This window comes from Delphinus delphis, chromosome 10, assembly GCF_949987515.2.
Source record: "Delphinus delphis chromosome 10, mDelDel1.2, whole genome shotgun sequence".
In the NCBI taxonomy this organism is placed as follows: Eukaryota; Metazoa; Chordata; class Mammalia; order Artiodactyla; family Delphinidae; genus Delphinus; species Delphinus delphis.
Genome location: NC_082692.2, coordinates 83,081,930 through 83,098,716, shown reverse-complemented (window position 1 = coordinate 83,098,716; position 16,787 = coordinate 83,081,930). Strand labels below are relative to the sequence as shown.

The 16,787-nt window shown below is 40.8% G+C and overlaps 1 protein-coding gene across 4 annotated transcripts in view; it reads left to right on the top strand.

The window, feature by feature from the left end:
• Window positions 1–16,787, top strand: part of FRMD4B (FERM domain containing 4B) — a 275,548-nt gene that overhangs the window by 105,458 nt on the left and 153,303 nt on the right. The window contains exon 1 of one of the 4 annotated variants that reach the window (XM_060022882.1): window positions 12,918–12,991. The exons of the other annotated variants lie outside the window; for them this stretch is intronic. Within the exon in view, the coding sequence (XP_059878865.1) occupies window positions 12,968–12,991 (24 nt within the window). The 5' untranslated portion in view covers window positions 12,918–12,967. Of the gene's footprint in view, window positions 1–12,917; window positions 12,992–16,787 lie in introns of those variants that run through there. 4 annotated transcript variants of the gene reach the window in all.

Genomic DNA, 16,787 nt, shown 5'->3' with positions numbered 1-16,787 from the left:
ATGGTATATGTGTAAGGATTTTCACAGCAGCATAATTTGAAATAGCAAGCCAGTGAAGACATGAATAAGAGAATGATTAATTAAATGATAGTGCCTCCAAAGCATGGGATTCTATGACATCAGTAGGAAAAGTGAAGTAGACCTATACATCACAGCCCCCCCAGAATTGTCATTGACCGATTTTGGGGTAAAAATAAACACAAAAGACAGAACAATATACAGGATGTGTGTGTGTGTATATATGTGTGTGTATGTCTATAGAGACAAAAAGGCACAAATAAATGCAAGAAGTGCGTGTATATGTTCCTGTACATGGGAGAACAGCATTGGAAATACATATACCAAGCCATTAATAATGTTTACCCCTGGTATATGTAAGTGGACAAAGAGAAAGGTTTCTACTTCTTTTACTTTAATAATTCTGAATTTAAATCGTTTATGGCAAGGATATACGTAACTTTTATAATTTTGTAAAACTTCCTATTCAAAACATTTGATCTGGGGCTTCCCTGGTGGTGCAGTGGTTAAGAATCTGCCTGCCAATGCAGGGGACACAGGTTCAAGCCCTGGTCCAGGAAGTTCCCACATGCCGCAGAGCAGCTAAGCCCATGCACCACAACTACTGAGCCTGCGTGCCACAACTCCTGAAGCCCACATGCCTAGAGCCCGTGCTCCGCAACAAGAGAAGCCACCACAATGAGAAGCCCGTGCACTGCAATGAAGAGTAGCCCTCACTCACCGCAACAAGAGAAAGCCCGTGCGCAGCAATGAAGACCCAATGCAGCCAAAAATAAATAAATAAATAAATTTATTTAAAACAAAAACATTTGATCCAGGCTGTTGTGTAGAGTATTTCTGGAGAACAGGGATCTGTCCAATGTAACCTTGTGTCCCAGCACCCGGCATGTAGCAGTGTCTCTCCACGTGTTTATCTAGTGTGTCTATTTAATAATGACCATTAGTTATTATTGATGTGATTACTATTAAATAAAAATATTTGTGTTCCTTGGAGAGCCATAGAGTTTTTTATCATTAAAATAACATAAGTCCATAAATTTAATTGTTATAGAAATGCATGGCTTAAAAGTGAGTCTTTTATCAACGGTATATATTCACCGAATACTTTCTAAACATATAGTGACTTACATATTACATTAATATAAATTTTTACGGAGGTGAAATCATTCTATACATCTTAGTTTGAAATGTATTTACTTACACATCTTAGATGGTGATCTATCTCTGTTTTTCATAACTGCTGTGTATTCAGTGGTATGAATGTATCAATTAATTTTGGTAATCCCCTATTAATAGACATTTAAGTTGTTTCCAAAATTTTACTAAGACAAATGTTACCATGAACATCCTCATATGCAAAACATTTGTGGGAGAATTTCTGTAAGATACATACCTCATTAGGAAGGAATTTGGATTTCCAAAAAGGTTGTACCAATTTCTGATGCCATTGAGTGAACAAGAATCCTTCTTTTCCATACCATGGCCAACAACTTTTGATTTATACCATGGTGCTAGCAAAAAATTTATATTTTATATCTGTTTTCATTTTATCTCCTTAGTTAGTGGAGCTGTCTGCTTTTCATAACCTTCTTAAGGGCCCTGATGCTTGGAACACTGGAACTGTACTTGCCTGAGAGCATCAGGAAAAGCATATTTTGCATTTCATCACAGTATAAATTAGTTTGCATGCTTTAGAGCACATTTTAGTCTCTTAGAAAATGTTTGTCCTCTCACAGTGATATGGAATTTCCTTGTATAGTTAAAGCAAGTTTATGTAGAGCATTGCTGGTTGAAATCCAAGTATCATAAAGATATATTTTCATATAGTCTCTCTGCCATGTACTAAAGTCTTAAGATTTACAAATAGCTCCGAATAGTTATTTCTTTTTTGCATTCATTATACTCTTTGGTTTCAAACTATGATGTCCCCAAGTACTATTTAGTAGATTTCAAAAATCTTGTTTTATCTTGTCTGTAAACATTCTCAGCTTCATTTAGATAAGCTTGAAAGTGATCACCAAGGCTTTATTATTTTTTTAAACAAGGGATAAAGCTTAGGGCAGGAGAACAGAAGATGCACCGTTTATTTTCTCTTTTTCACCTTTTCTCTTTTGAATGCCCGAGGACTTCAAGCTTATTTGGCCCTCTAAATCCATATTTATTAAGTTAAATATAATTTAGCCAGAGTTGAATTGTTTCAGTGAGATTTCATAGCCACAAGCGACTATGAAACTGTCATTTGTCTCATTTCGGGAGGCACCAGAACTGATTACTTGGGAGATGATTGAAACTGCAAGTCCTGTTAATGTCATGGTTATTTGAGAGATTGCACCTTGAGGGTGAGGATGGGTTGACCTGCAGATTTGTTTGTGTATAGACTTTCACCAGGGCCAGCCTATCTTAGAGTTAAATTGGAGTTGCTACAGGAAACCCCTCAAAGGGCTTTTGTCATGTGTGGGCTGGCCAGCACTCACCACTGGCGTTCTGTTAGCTCCCCGACTCCCTTCTGGCGGTGCCCACCAGGCAGATGGCAAAAAGGCAGGTCCCCGTGCAGGCTTCCTACCGTGGCCACCAAGTGAGCCAGATCTTCCTGTCTGCCCCTGTTCATCTAGGGGGCAGGCTTGAGGTCTCAACCAGGCTTATGATACCTCTGTGCTCCTGCACTCCGAGTTTTGAGCTAGAGGAGGGAACGTTTGCAAGTAAGAACCATCAAAGCAGCAGAGGGGGCGGGACACAGACAAGACAGTCGTTGTATGACATGGTGTCAGCTGTGTCTGCTCCGTTATGGGTGGGTTCTCTTGTTTCCTGTTCATTTTCTAAGCCTGCTTCCAGGAGCCATTGTTTTCCTTCTTCCCTCCTGAGAGGCCTTATTTGGCTCAGGGATCAATATCACCTCCCATGTGACTTAGGAATATCCTGGTAGGTCTCTAAGCCAGTGCTTCCCAACATTTTTCATGTCGTAGCGTACATACGAGATGCTAGTACCTGTATGGTACACAGGGTAAATGTATATGAGGCCGCTCAGAGCCTGAGGTGACCATTTGCAGGATCTTAGGCTGCCTTGAGGGCTGAGAGGACCAATAGTTCAGGATACTCTATTGCCTGTTACATCCACACGTTGGTTGTGAAGCTGAGGTCAAAGTTAATCATGTGGTCTTATTCCTCTTGCCAGTGATTGGTTTAGGGTAAACATATGACCTGGCTCTGGCCAATGGGGTGCAACTTGCTGATGCATTTCTTTTTTTTTAAATTTATTTTTGGCTGCATTGGGTCTTCGTTGCTGCACGCGGGCTTTCTCTAGTTGCAGTGAGCGGGAGCTACTCTTCGTTGCTGTGTGTGGGTTTCTCATTGTGGTGGCTTCTCTTGTTGTGGAGCACGGGCTCTAGGTGCGTGGGCTTCAGTAGTAGTGGCACAGGGGCTTAGTTGCTCTGCGGCATGTGGGATCTTCCTGGACCAGGGCTTGAACCCGTGTCCCCTGCATTGACAGGTGGATTCTTAACCACTGTGCCACCAGGGAAGCCCTGATGCATTTCTTGAAAAACTCTCTTTACTCTTAAAAAGAGACATAGAAGAAAGAGATGATCTTTCTTTTGGAGTAGGGATGTGATGCCTGGAAGAGTGGCAGCTATAGTGTAACCATGAGGGAATATTAGTTTCAGGAGAGCATGCTGAGTGGAAAAATAGAAGGAACTGGAACTTTGATGGCAGTACTAATCTGTGGACTTCACCAACCTTGGAACTACCCTCCCTTTAGATAGTGAGATAATCGATTCATATCATTAAAGTTATTTTTACTTTGTTACTTACTGCAAAAAGCACTCTGATATAAGATCTGCTCAGGACTTGAAGATCACGACTTAGAGAAGAGTTGTCTAACAAAAAAGGTGCTCAAGGGCTTCCCTGGTGGCGCAGTGTTTGAGAGTCTGCCTGCTGATGCAGGGGACACGGGTTCATGCCCTGGTCCGGGAAGATCCCACATGTCACGGAGCGGCTGGGCCCGTGAGCCATGGCCGCTGAGCCTGCGCGTCTGGAGCCTGTGCTCCGCAACGGGAGAGGCCACAACAGTGAGAGGCCCGCGTACCGCAAAAAAAAAAAGGTGCTCAAAGTAAGAAACTTTTGTGGAAAGAATGGAACAAGAACTGGAGATGTGCTGGTAAAAGGAAAATGTCTAAGTTCAGAGTAAGTTGGATAAAAGTAGAAGGAAACTCTTTTTTTAAAAAAATGCTTTACATTAAAAAGTACAGTGTTTCTTTATTAATTAGTAGTATTGACCAGAAATATTTGCCAGCATCTCTGTGAAACATTAGAGAAAGGAAAAAGATTTTAATTAACAATTGCAAGAGGCAGAAGAGCTTACAAGTCAGAAGCCCTGAACCCTGGAGCTAGACTGTCCAGTTTCAGATCCTGCATCTGCTGCTTCCTAGCTGTGACTTCCTGTAAGTTACTTAACCTCTCTGTGCTTCATTTTTCTCATCATCTGTAAAATAAAGATAATAATAGTCCCTACCTCAAAGGTATTATTGGATATATCTTTATAAAGTATAGGAACAGCATCTGGTGTATCTTAAGTACTATGTAAGTGTTTGCTCTTATTAATTTGCAATTATCATCCAAACCTATACACATGTTAAAAAAAAAAGTCACTTAAACATGGGTGCTTCTAGCACTACACAGTCACTAAAGTGGCTAAATTAAGAAGCTCTATAATACCAAGTGTTGGCGAAGACCTCTCCTACATTACTGATGGGAGTGTAAAATTGTGTAGTCTTTTGGGAAACTGGCAGTTTCTTAAAAAATGAAACATGCTTCCACCCCATGATCTGTTAGCTCCACTCCTATGTATTTATTGCAGAGAAATGAAAACTTATGTACATACATACGTACTCACATACAAACACACAGATAAACACACACACACAAACCTTGTAAGCGAATGTTTATAGCATATTTCTTTATAATACCCGCAAACTGGAAATAGCTCAGATTTCCATTAACAGGAGAGTAGATAAATAACTTGTAGTATATTCATGCAGTGGAATACCTACTCAGCAATAAAAAAATGAATTAACAAATATATCCAGCATCCTGAATGAATTTCAGAAACATTTTGCTCAGTGAAAGAACATTCATCAAAGAATTCATAGTCTATAATTCAATTCATATGATGTTCTAGAACAGGTAAAACTAACCTATGATAATAGAAATCTGAACAGTGGTTGCTTATGGAGGATGAGGAAACATTGGCAGAGGCAATTGGCAGAATATTCTGGAAATATTTTTTATCTTGGTAGGGGTGTGGATAATATAGGTGTACACATTTGTCAAAATTCGTCAAATTGTAATACTTAAAGGGTATATATTTTACTGTTTATAACTCTATTTTTTAAATGAAACAAAAAGCAATAACAGACTGTAGCAATAGCAGTAGCTGTGTAGGTCTTGGAAAGTATCAATAAACATACAAGATGAGCATCTTTTCATCCTATGTAGCAAGAAAGATAGCAAAAACTGTGAGAGTCATGTCAGAAGGACGTAGGAGTTGACTGGAAGAATTTCCCATTGGCTAGTATGGGACAATTTGAACATCACAAAGGACAACAATGTTAATAGATGGAAACACATATAATATATTTAAATTCATGAATTTATAAATACTTTAAAAACCAATTTGGCCACCATTGGAAGTGCCAACTCACTATTTTGAAAACTAGTAAATAAAGGTGAAGAATCAAGCATTTGTTGCCTTTTCTTTATGAATTGTACCACTAGGTAACCCATTAGTAGATGAGAGGAAATTTCACACTACAGAACTATTCTGGCTCAAAGGAAAGGGTGATAGAATTGGAAGGTCATCATATTGCAACCCTTAGTCAATTAAATGATCTAGCTATTGAACTAACATTACAAAAAGAGACAGCCCTAATGAGAAAACACAGATTGGTGACCAACGAGACAATCTTGCCCAAAAAGATCTAACTGGAATCTGATCAAGCCTTCAGACTCAATCAACCTACAGGAAATATGGTGGACAAAGGACCATATTAAATGACACCAGAGAGATGTAATCAGCAGAACTCAGATGGGCAGGAGAAATGGCAGGATAAACAGCCCTGTTTCTTCAACAAATAAATTGCAAAGAGAGAGAGAAAAAGAGAGGGAGAAGATGAATGGAAGGGGAACTTACAGATTAACAGAGACCTAAGAGAAATAACAACAAATTGCAAAATGTAGACATTTTTGGATCTTGATTCAAACAAACTTGAAAAAAACACATTCATAAGACAATTGGAAATTTGAACACTAACTGCATATCTGCTGATATTAATGAATATTGTTTTAGGTAATTGGAGTTGTCTTTTAAAAGAGTCCTTAGCTGTTATACTGAAATATTTACAGATGAAATTATTTGAAGTCTTAATTGTCTCCAAAGTAATACGTACAGAAGGACAGAAAGTGGATGAGAATATTAATGAAACAAGATTAGCCGTGTGTTATAACTGTTGAAATTGGGTGATGGATACACGGAAGTTCATTATACCCATCTGTCACTTTTTGTAAGGGCTTGAAATTTTCCACCATAAAAAGTTCTGTTTCGATTTCAAAGAAACACAAAGGGAGAGAAAAGGGGGAAAACCAAACCAAACCAAAAAAAAAAAAAAGATTCTGCAGAAATACAGGAAGGAAACCTAACAGCATGTTGTTAACCCCTGGATGCATTTCTCATTGTCTGCAAAAGCCAAATAAGAAGGCAGTTTAAGCCTGAAAGCCCCGAATCCTCTTCTTCTGCACCCAGTTGGGGGGACTTCTGTTACCAGATCTTTTGAGCCTCTGTCTCTCATCTGTAAAATAGAGATGAACAAGTACCCACTTCATAGGGTCGCTGTCAGGATAAAAGGAGAATCTGTGTAAAGCACGGGGCGTAGTACCTGGTACCAGTCAGCACTCGATAAATTTGGGCTGTTGAGTGTTAGTTTATTGCATGTGACATTTAAAACAGAAGATAAAACAATGAATATATGCACTTTACAGTGAATGTTGGAACATTTTTGATGACTTCTGAACTTCCAAAGCCTTTTTCTGTTCATATCTCCAAACACAGGGGTGAGATTAGATTTTACAATGTCCATCGCCTGAAAACCTGTGCATGCCTTATGTAAAAACCAAGTCAAAACTCATGGCACTCATCTTGTGAAACAGAAAGGAGCCCCTACAATGTCTCCTTTTCTCCTTAACTTTTTCACCTCTGTTTCTCTGTTTTGGGTTAGGAAAGCAAGAGAATCCGCCTAGAACAAGAAACTTCCCTCTTTTTCTGCCTGAAGGGGAATGTGAATAACGGACTTTTCCATCAGGGTTGTTTTTCCTGGACATGGTGTGCCCCCTCCAACTGCTGAAACATGTGATCCTGAAGGAGACCTTAAATAAACTTCAAATGTTCCTTACCGCTCAGCAGTGCTGTCCCAATTCTAGTAAATTATGAATTTGTTTTCTGTATTTGGTGTTCTTCCTTTTTGAACAGAAGTTCTATTCATTCAGAATATGAGTTGAGAGATTTCCATGTGCCACGTGTTATAGCCCCAAACAAGGCAGAAGTGGTCCTGAACTCGTCCCCCAGATATCCACATGGCTGGCTCCTTTTTTTTTGGCCATGACCAGGGATTGAACCCAGGCTATGGCAGTGAAAGTACCAAATCCTAACCACTAGACCACCAGGGAGCTCCCCTGTCTGACTCCTTCTTAGTCTCCAGTCCCTCCATCCTCTTCATCACATCCTCCTGCTTTAGTTTCTTCACAGGTCTTAACCCTCACCTGGAATTACCTTATTTATTAATTAATTTATTTTTTATTTCTTGCCCCCCTCTGGAGTCTCTCCTTTTCATCACTGTTTCCCCACCACCTAGCCTGGTACCCAGCAGAACCAGCTACATAATTGGTAGGACCCAGTGCAGACTGAAAATGTGGGAGCCCTTGTTCAAAATGTATGAAGAATTACAAGACAGCAGAGCATTAAACAAGGTTGGTGCCCTTCTGAGAGTGGGATCCTGTGGGACTCTGCTGGTCTTACAGCCATTATTATTAGGCACCCCCCAAATAGTTATTGGAATGAATGCAGATCTAAGAAAAACCATCAGGGACCCAAGGAGTGCTGGCATCCAGATTGATAAAAGACTGAAAACAGGAACCAGCATGTGTGTAAAAGATGCATGATTCCTCAAGTGCAGGGTTGACTCTGTGAGGTGAAAAGTAAGATAATGACTCTGCTCACCTTGAGCAACACCGAGTCTGGGCTGTAAATCCCTCGAGGGTCAGGACTGTAGTGTTTTCACCTTTGATTTCCCTTGCAGGGCTTCTGCACGTCCGTGGTGCTCCATGAATATTTGGGAAGAACCGAATTGGTTCTAGAAGTAGAATTAGAGAAGGATGAGGAGTTATGAAAGAAATATTCTTTTTTCTTTTTCGCGGTACGCGGGCCTCTCACTGTTGTGGCCTCTCCCGTTGCGGAGCACAGGCTCCGGACGCGCAGGCTCAGCGGCCATGGCTCACGGGCCCAGCCGCTCCGCGGCATGTGGGATCCTCCCGGACCGGGGCACGAACCCGTGTCCCCTGCATCGGCAGGCGGACTCTCAACCACTGCGCCACCAGGGAAGCCCAGAAATATTCTTTTCTTTAATGCAAACCTCACTAAATTTAGGAGGAGATGAGCTGGTCTTTAAGTTTGTCCTTTTAGTTTATGACAAGTGGTTCAGAGCTGTGCTCAGCCATCAGAGTTTTGGAAAACTGCAATACATTGTTGGGATTTTATGGTGTGTCTGGCATTAATTTGGTATATGAAGTGTTCTATGATGAAAGTGATAGTTTTGTGATAAATGCAAAGCTTCTCGTAAAGATTCCTAAGACTGTATTTCTTTAAAAATCTGGTCTACACTTTCACATATTTTCCCCCCAAATGATGGACCTATTCCCTTTGTCCCACTTCCAGGATGGTGGAAGCCTCCACAAAGTCACCATATACTTATCCAGACTCACCAGTTAGTGATCAGCGAATTGTGTCACAATTGGCACTTTATAGGCATAATTTCACATATGCCCATCATTCATTTGGACCTATTCCGGAGATATAATTTCATTTTCTTTTTTCTCCCCTTTTTTAAAAAAAATGTATTTCATTGAAGTATAGTTGATTTACAATGTTGTGTTAATTTTGGGGGGGGGGGGTGTTGTTTGTTTGTTTTTTCATTTTCAATGGGACTCCGTAACAGGGCTCCCTGAGTCTGCGTTCTTGGATCCCAGGTTCAGCCCTGCCCCGTGTCTGACTGCCCGGCAAGAGCCATTTGGAAGAGCAGTGGTTTCAGGTTGGATGTAGAGTGAGACTTTCTGCTATTCCTGTGCGGGCCTCCCTATGCTATTTCTAAAGGACCTTTTCCTAACTAATGCACTGACCACAGAGCTCCTATCTGATGCCCCAGTGCTGCAGGAACTATCCTTTTACCCAAGGCTGAATCCCCGGTACCTTGGCCTCCCACCCAGGTCCCCAATTCTGTGTCGATAATCATTCAACTTGTTAAACAGTATTGGTCAGCTGATGAAGGGTATCTGATTCCAGTTATCCTGTCTCCCATGAACTGCTGTATTAGATCGGACCTTTCTGTTTGCAAACCAATTTAAAAAAAAATTAAATTAGCTTAAGTAGAAATAGAAATTATAGTGATTCAGACAGTCATTGGAGTCTGTCTCTCTCCAGCACTTCTGTCTGGCCTGAAGTACTCTGGTACCCCAGGCTCTCATCCCAACAGCTTTTTAACTCCAGAACAAAGACAAATACCCTTCTTCCCTCATCCCTATAACTAGGGAATATTGGGGCCGGGTATTTTTATTGGTTATTCCTGAATCGCATGTTAATTATCCCTTGATATAGGGGCCTGAGGTTAGGTCACCCTAATGATTTGGATGGTGCTGTCATAGAAAAGCGGGGATCTGTGATTAGAAAAAGTGAAACAGACTTTGGATGGGCAAAAACAACAGATACTTACTCTGATCATCTAGTTTTAATCCTCCCGGTGCTCCCACAACCATACCCTGACCTTGCCCCAGCCCTGTATTTGGTCTGTCAAGTCACTTCACCTGGTTCTTCATGTTGGCCTTGATCTCCTAGTTTTAGCCCATTCTGTTGCCTCGATTCTGAAACTATTTATCAAAATTCTGATTGTCCTTCGACAGTGAAAAATTCTTACCTTAAAATTGGAAATGTCACACTAGTTTTCTCAGGAGGCTATTCAACCTGGTGAGAAAAGTGACCATTTCTTGAGTTTTTCCTGCTATATATACCTAAATAGAAGGTTCCCTCAAATATAAAGTCACTCATCTTCCCACTAAGAACATTCAAAACCAGTGTTTTAGGCCAACCTGAATGTATAAAAATTTAGCAATGTAGATGAAGTAGTCCAGTATTTACTTCTAATATTTAAGATCATTTGTCCTATGGATTAATAATTTGGGTGATTCCTGTCTTGCACTTTCCCTCTTTATGAAGTAATTTTTTTCAGCCTCTCCACATGCATCTGTTGGCCCTGAAACAAAAGGCCCTCTTTAAATCATCCTTCTGGCTTACCCAAGCACAGCATCTTTGCTTCTGCCTAAGTTGTTTGAGCTACAGAACTTGTTCTTTTTTTTTTTATTGAAGTATAGTTGATTTACAATGTTGTGTTCGTTTCTGGCATACAGCAAAGTGATTCAGTTATAAATATACGTATTTTTTTTCGTATTCTTTTCCATTATGGTTTATTACAGGATATTGAATATAGTTCCCTGTGCTATACAATAGGACCTTGGGTTGTTTATCCATTCTGTATATAATAGTTTGCATCTGCTAATCCCAAACTCCCAATCCATCCTTCCCAATCCCCCCCCAACCTTGGCAACCACAAGTGTGTTCTCTATGTCTGTGAGTCTGTTTCTATTTCGTAGATAAGTTCATTTGTGTCATATTTTAAATTCCACATATAAGTGATATCATATGATATTTGTCTTTCTCTTTCTGACTTACTTTGCTCAGTATAATAATCTCTTGGTCCATCCATGTAGCTGCAAGTGGCATTATTTCATTCTTTTTTACGGCTGAGTAATATTGCATTTTATATATGTACCACATCTTTATCCATTCATATGTCCATGGACATTTAGTTTGGCTCTTGTAAATAGTACAGCACTTTTCAATCTCCATATATGATACTTCACTGGGAGTATTATTGCATGACTTTTTTTCCCCCCCTTTTTCATTCATCCTAGAGGTGTATACGTATGGTCTTCCAGCATAACCACCTATCGTGTGGCCTTTTAAAGTAATGTTTGGAACTTCCCTGGTGGTGCAGGTGTTAAGACTCTGCATTTCCAATGCAGAGGGCCCAGGTTTTATCCCTGGTCGGGGAACTAGATCCCCCATGTGTGCTGCAACTAAGAGCTCGCATGCCACAACTAAGGAGCCCGAGTGCCACAAATAAGGAGCCCGCTTGCTGCAACTAAGGAGCCCATGTGCCGCAACTAAGACCCGGTGCGACCAAATGAATAAATAAAAATTACAAAAACTAAAGTAATATTTAAGTAACTTGTTTGCTTTGACATTCAGCCCCTCCACTTGTGAAGTCACATGCCTATAATAACTACCTGATCTGTATTAACTTCTTTGCCACCTTTTCTACTGATTTCATCAAGTAATCTTTATAAGCATACAAACTTGTTATTGAATGAGGCTGTTTCAAAGTATTGTGTCTTCCCCCGACAGTATGTTGTAGTTCAAAGGAACTGGAGTCTTTGAAAGGACTTGAAGATAAAGCTACTCTCTCATTTTTGAGAGATAAGGGATTTTGGTAGGGGGGAGGGCACCTCACCTTTTATTTAAATACATGATATATGTCTGTCTGCCAGGCACATTCTTTGTGCTTTGTATGCACGATCTCATTTAATTCCTCCAACACCCCTAATAAGATAGGGATTTTTATCCCTATATACTAAGGAGGCAATGGATTCTCAGAGAGGTCAAGTAACTTTCCCAAGAACATACAGCTACAAAATGCCAGGTTTGTCTGGCTCTAGAACACATGTTCTTAACCATACCACTCACTTGCACAAAAATCCAGAAGATTCTTTTTTCAGGTGGGAAAAACATGGTACCATGTCACAGGCTCTTACTTAGCCATTCTAAAACTAATAAGTGGTTTTATTATTTTTACTGGATTTTATATATTTTTCTCTCTGCCTTACTTTGAAGTATAATGGATTTTGATTATTCCCTATCCATTGAGCAATTTCAGTAGTAATGACTTAGTTAAATGCAAATGATGAAATAAATCCTTTCTCGACCAAAGGCATCTTACTAGGATTTTCTGTTTGTGGCTGGCATCACTGATGCTGAGTGATCTTATGAAGTTTGTCCCGTGGAATTCTGAGTTTCCTTCTCAGTGTAAAAGCTATTGGTGTAAAATGGCTGTGGGTGGCACAGTTAAGTGTCATTTCTGTTTGTATTCATTAAATTCAGAATGTGTAAAGATTGAAGAGCCAAAATTGAAGTTTGGATTCTTAGATGGCATAGCCCATCTCTGAATTATTATCCAATGCAGATCATGCATTATCAGTAAACAACATTTCATCATATGTTTTAAACATGTTATGAAGAAAAGCTTTAGGTGGCAAAAAAAAAAAAAATAGCAGAAATTTTGGGTTGTTGGTTTTTTTTTTCTCCCACTGCTCTCCTGACTCATGTTGAAAGCCTTTTGTTTCTAATCAAAGCAACAAACGGTAAGGTCATTTCCTTGTGATTATATGGCAGCGGAAGACGTCGGGGTTTTTAGGTCCCTACTTCCACCAGCTTATATTGGGAGAAAACACACACACACACACATCACAAGTGCTTAATATATGTGTCCTTTGTCCTGCCCGTTCTCTCCGGTCCCTTTAAATGAGCCGAGACCATGGTTCGGAGGTAAGAACAATTTCTCTTATAATCTTTTGACTACAGACAGTATAATGGTGCTTCTTGAGCTCTTCCTGGCATTTCTTAGTGAATTGAGGGCAGATTTTAATGTTATACGGGGGGTGGACGAACTTACGTACTAATATTTCAGAACCCAACTTGCAAAAAAGGAAACTCCAAGAAATGTTTGTCTTTTCAAAGAGTTATTCCTTCTCCAAAAGAGTTGAATCTCCTCCAGTTTGATACCACAGTGAAGATCGTCCTTAACGCTCATCTTTCGGAGGGTTTTCCTGTCATTGTTTGAACCGTTATCTCTGTTCCCCTAAAAGTCCTAAAAGGCTCATTTCTTGTTTTTTTATTTCAGAACTTTGGTAATTATTGTTGCAGTGTATAATTCCACCTCACCGCTTCCCCCTAATGCCATCCCACTACCATTCTCTTTCTTTTCTTTTTTTTTTAATTTTAAAGACTTGAGCCCTTTTATGGATGTGGAAAGGACAGGGCAAGGGCAGGAACGGTGTCAGTAAGCAGCATGAAAATGCTTTGAGATTTGCAGTTGTTAATCATCTCGTCAGCACAGGGTTTTGGAGCCATCTCTATTTCTGTGAGCATTTGGCAGGAAAGATCCTGTGGGGGACTAGAACTCATTAGTAACTTTTCTAAAAGGACCTTTTAATGTACGTCCCTGTCTTGCCTCGAGACAGAAGCAGGGAAATTGAATTCCGTCCCTCAGTCTAGTTTATGAGGACTTTATGTGACCAGAATTCAATGGCTCAAGGTAGAGACCTCAGAAATGCCATCTTTGGGGATGGCTATCAATTAATTCATAAAACCTTTATGATTTGTCAAAGGAAGTCCTACAATCTAATTAAAAGGGAAGCTTTTTTTTTCTTTCTCCCTTCTGATGTGGTTATGCTAAACTCATAATGTCCAATTCTATGTGTCCATTTTTTTCCCCTCATGGGTAGATGTTGGAGATGGAGGAGGGGAGGAAAAGCTGGGTAGACTTCAGAAAACAAAGGAAATTGTCTCATCCAGGAGGCTGCAAAGCTCTTGGGTATAGGAGGAAGTCTGTGGAGGAAGTGGGCAGGATTAGGTAGAGAAGAGAAACGTCAGGGAAACAAACATATCACAATAGGGTCTGGGATCGGACCCTCTTGTCATAATCTAACACAATAGCATGTCCTTAGAAATGAATCGATTGTTTCTAAATCAGTCCTGTTTAAAGGTATCTAATGATCTGAAGGAGTAGAAAGGAACGTGATCGTATCCAAAATGCAGTCCTTTGACCTGGATTCTCAGAGCGGCATTATGGTCACCCAGAGCCTCGTGTTAGATGATCCTATTCTTAGACTCAGGCCATAGAACCCCGCTAGAAGTAAGACCATTCTGTAATGCAGCCCCTTCAGGAATCAAAAAGTACATCTCTTAGCAGAGGATCTAAGATATTCCCAGACATACCAAATTCCACTCCAGGGCACGTTCTCTGTGTTCTAGTGCATCATTTATTTTCATCCTTCATTTGTAGTACATGGAAAAGTGGTAACTACTGGAATGGAGGTTCTTATGGTCAAGTATACCGCCCCCCGCCACCATGGAGAGAGTGCTCAATAACTATGCGGAGGGCGGGGGATGAGTGGTGGATTAATAACACTATTTGAGTAGAATTTTTTAAAATTAATTAACTTTTATTTTTGGCTGCGTTGGGTCTTCATGGCTGCACATGGGCTTTCTCTAGTTGCGGCGACCAGGGGCTACCCTTCGTTGAGGTGCACGGGCTTCTCATTGCGGTGGCTTCTCTTGTTGTGGAGCGTGGGCTCCAGGCGCGCGGGCTTCAGTAGTTGTGGCTCGCGGGCTCAGTAGTTGTGGCTCGCGGGCTCTAAAGCACAGGCTCAGTACTTGTGGCACACGGGCTTAGCTGCTCAGTGGCATGTGGGATCTTCCCGGACCAGGGCTCGAACCCGTGTCCCCTACATTGGCAGGCGGATTCTTAACCACTGTGCCACCAGGGAAGTCCTGAGTAGAATTGTTAAATATATTCATGCCGTGGAATATTTGAGCTGGAAAAAACCTTGTAAGTCACTTTGGAGTCATCCAGTCCCCTTATGCTGTTACTGAGTAGATGAAAGTCCAGAGTAGTGGAGGAATTTTCCTAAGCTCTCCTATCCCATTAGGGGCAGGGCACAGGCTAGAGCCCTCTCTGCTGGGTCCTGAGTCTGTGCTGTGTCCACCACAATGCTGTCTCTAGGACCAGCTGATGGCTTTGTCTAATTTCCAGCATCTCTGCAGTTCATGCAGCATGAGTTTCTTCTCATGCACTCATTTCTATCTTGGAATAGAAAGGTGGAAGTTGCGTCCCAAAGGAGGCTCTGCTGCTTATTATGGACTGCTTCCAACTGCTGGCAGAAACCAGTGGGCAGGTACACGAAGGACCCCGAGAAAAAGAACCAGCAGCCTTGTCACTAGTCATAACAAGCTGTAGTACTTGGTAAAAACGTACTAAAACACTTTCTCTTTGCTTTGAAAATATTGTCAGAACCTGAATATATTTAGTTAGCTCTTTGTAGAGGCCTGTTCCAACATCATAATTCAAGTATGAGACACATTTGTTTGTCCCTGATCTGAATTCCATGAAGCTCCAGTTAAGACTTTTTCCTGCTTAATGCTGGAAAACTATGAAAATTTTTAAATGGAAGACTTTTTCTAAACTGGAAAGATAAAGCTGAGTACAGGTAAAATATACATTAACATATGTTAGTATAATCTGCCAAGTTTAGGCAAACAGTTTATCCTTCCAATAAAAGCAGTGAAAGCAAAGGGTGATATTGGGCACATTCTCTGTTTATTTTAGATGTGTTTTTTTCCCTTAAAGAAGCCCTTGTAGGTAGGGCTGTAAAGTACATGTTCACTTCTGTCCTCTTGTCTTGGTTTATTTCCTCTTTTGGTTTTCTTCTATCCTTGCAAGTTAGAATGAACAAGTCAGCAGAGTTTGTACCCGTTTTTTCATGATTTGACTGTACACCACCCTTTCTATTAGAGGTATTCATATTCAGTTTTTCCAGTCAGGAATGAGGTTAGTCCAGAAGCTGACCTTCCACAATAGGAAATCTTTATCTGAAGAGCAGTGTGAGAGAGAGAACTGGATTCCGGGTCTAAGTCTGCCCCTTACTGATAAGCTCTATGGCCTTGGAGAGCTGATTTTTCCTATCCAGGCCTCCGAACCCACATTTGTGGGTGAAGAAGTTAGTCTCGTGCTGAGGCCCCTTTTCAGTTTCGAAATGCTCTAACTTTAATTGAAGTCACTACAGGTTCTTTACAGATCAGTTGCAGCTGTCTCTCCCTCTCTGCTAGCCACCCGCTCCCTCTCTTCTTTCCTCTTTTCCTCCCCTTTTCCTTCTTCTCTCCCCTCTTTCTTCCTTTCCACTGATATTTTCCTTTTCACAAAAAGGGATTCAGGGCATGGACTACATGACTCAGATGCCTGTAGAGCCAGGGACAGCCTGTGAGTAGCAGCAATGGGAAGAAGGCAAAGTTGGAAATGGAGAAATTCCCCAAACTGCAAACTGAAATCAGACATGGAGATGCTATCCAGGAAGAAATCCAGACTTTGTGGGTCATGGATACACCTCTTGTATTGAAATACAATATTACCTCTTGTATTGAAATACAATACTGCTCCTTGGATTCCAAATTCCTTAGAAGTCAACACATACTTCCTGGGTGTGTCTTGCGCCACCCGGTGTGCCAGGCTCAGGCTTACAAAGGTGAATGAGACGCAGCCACTATATGAAGCTCCGTCCAGTGG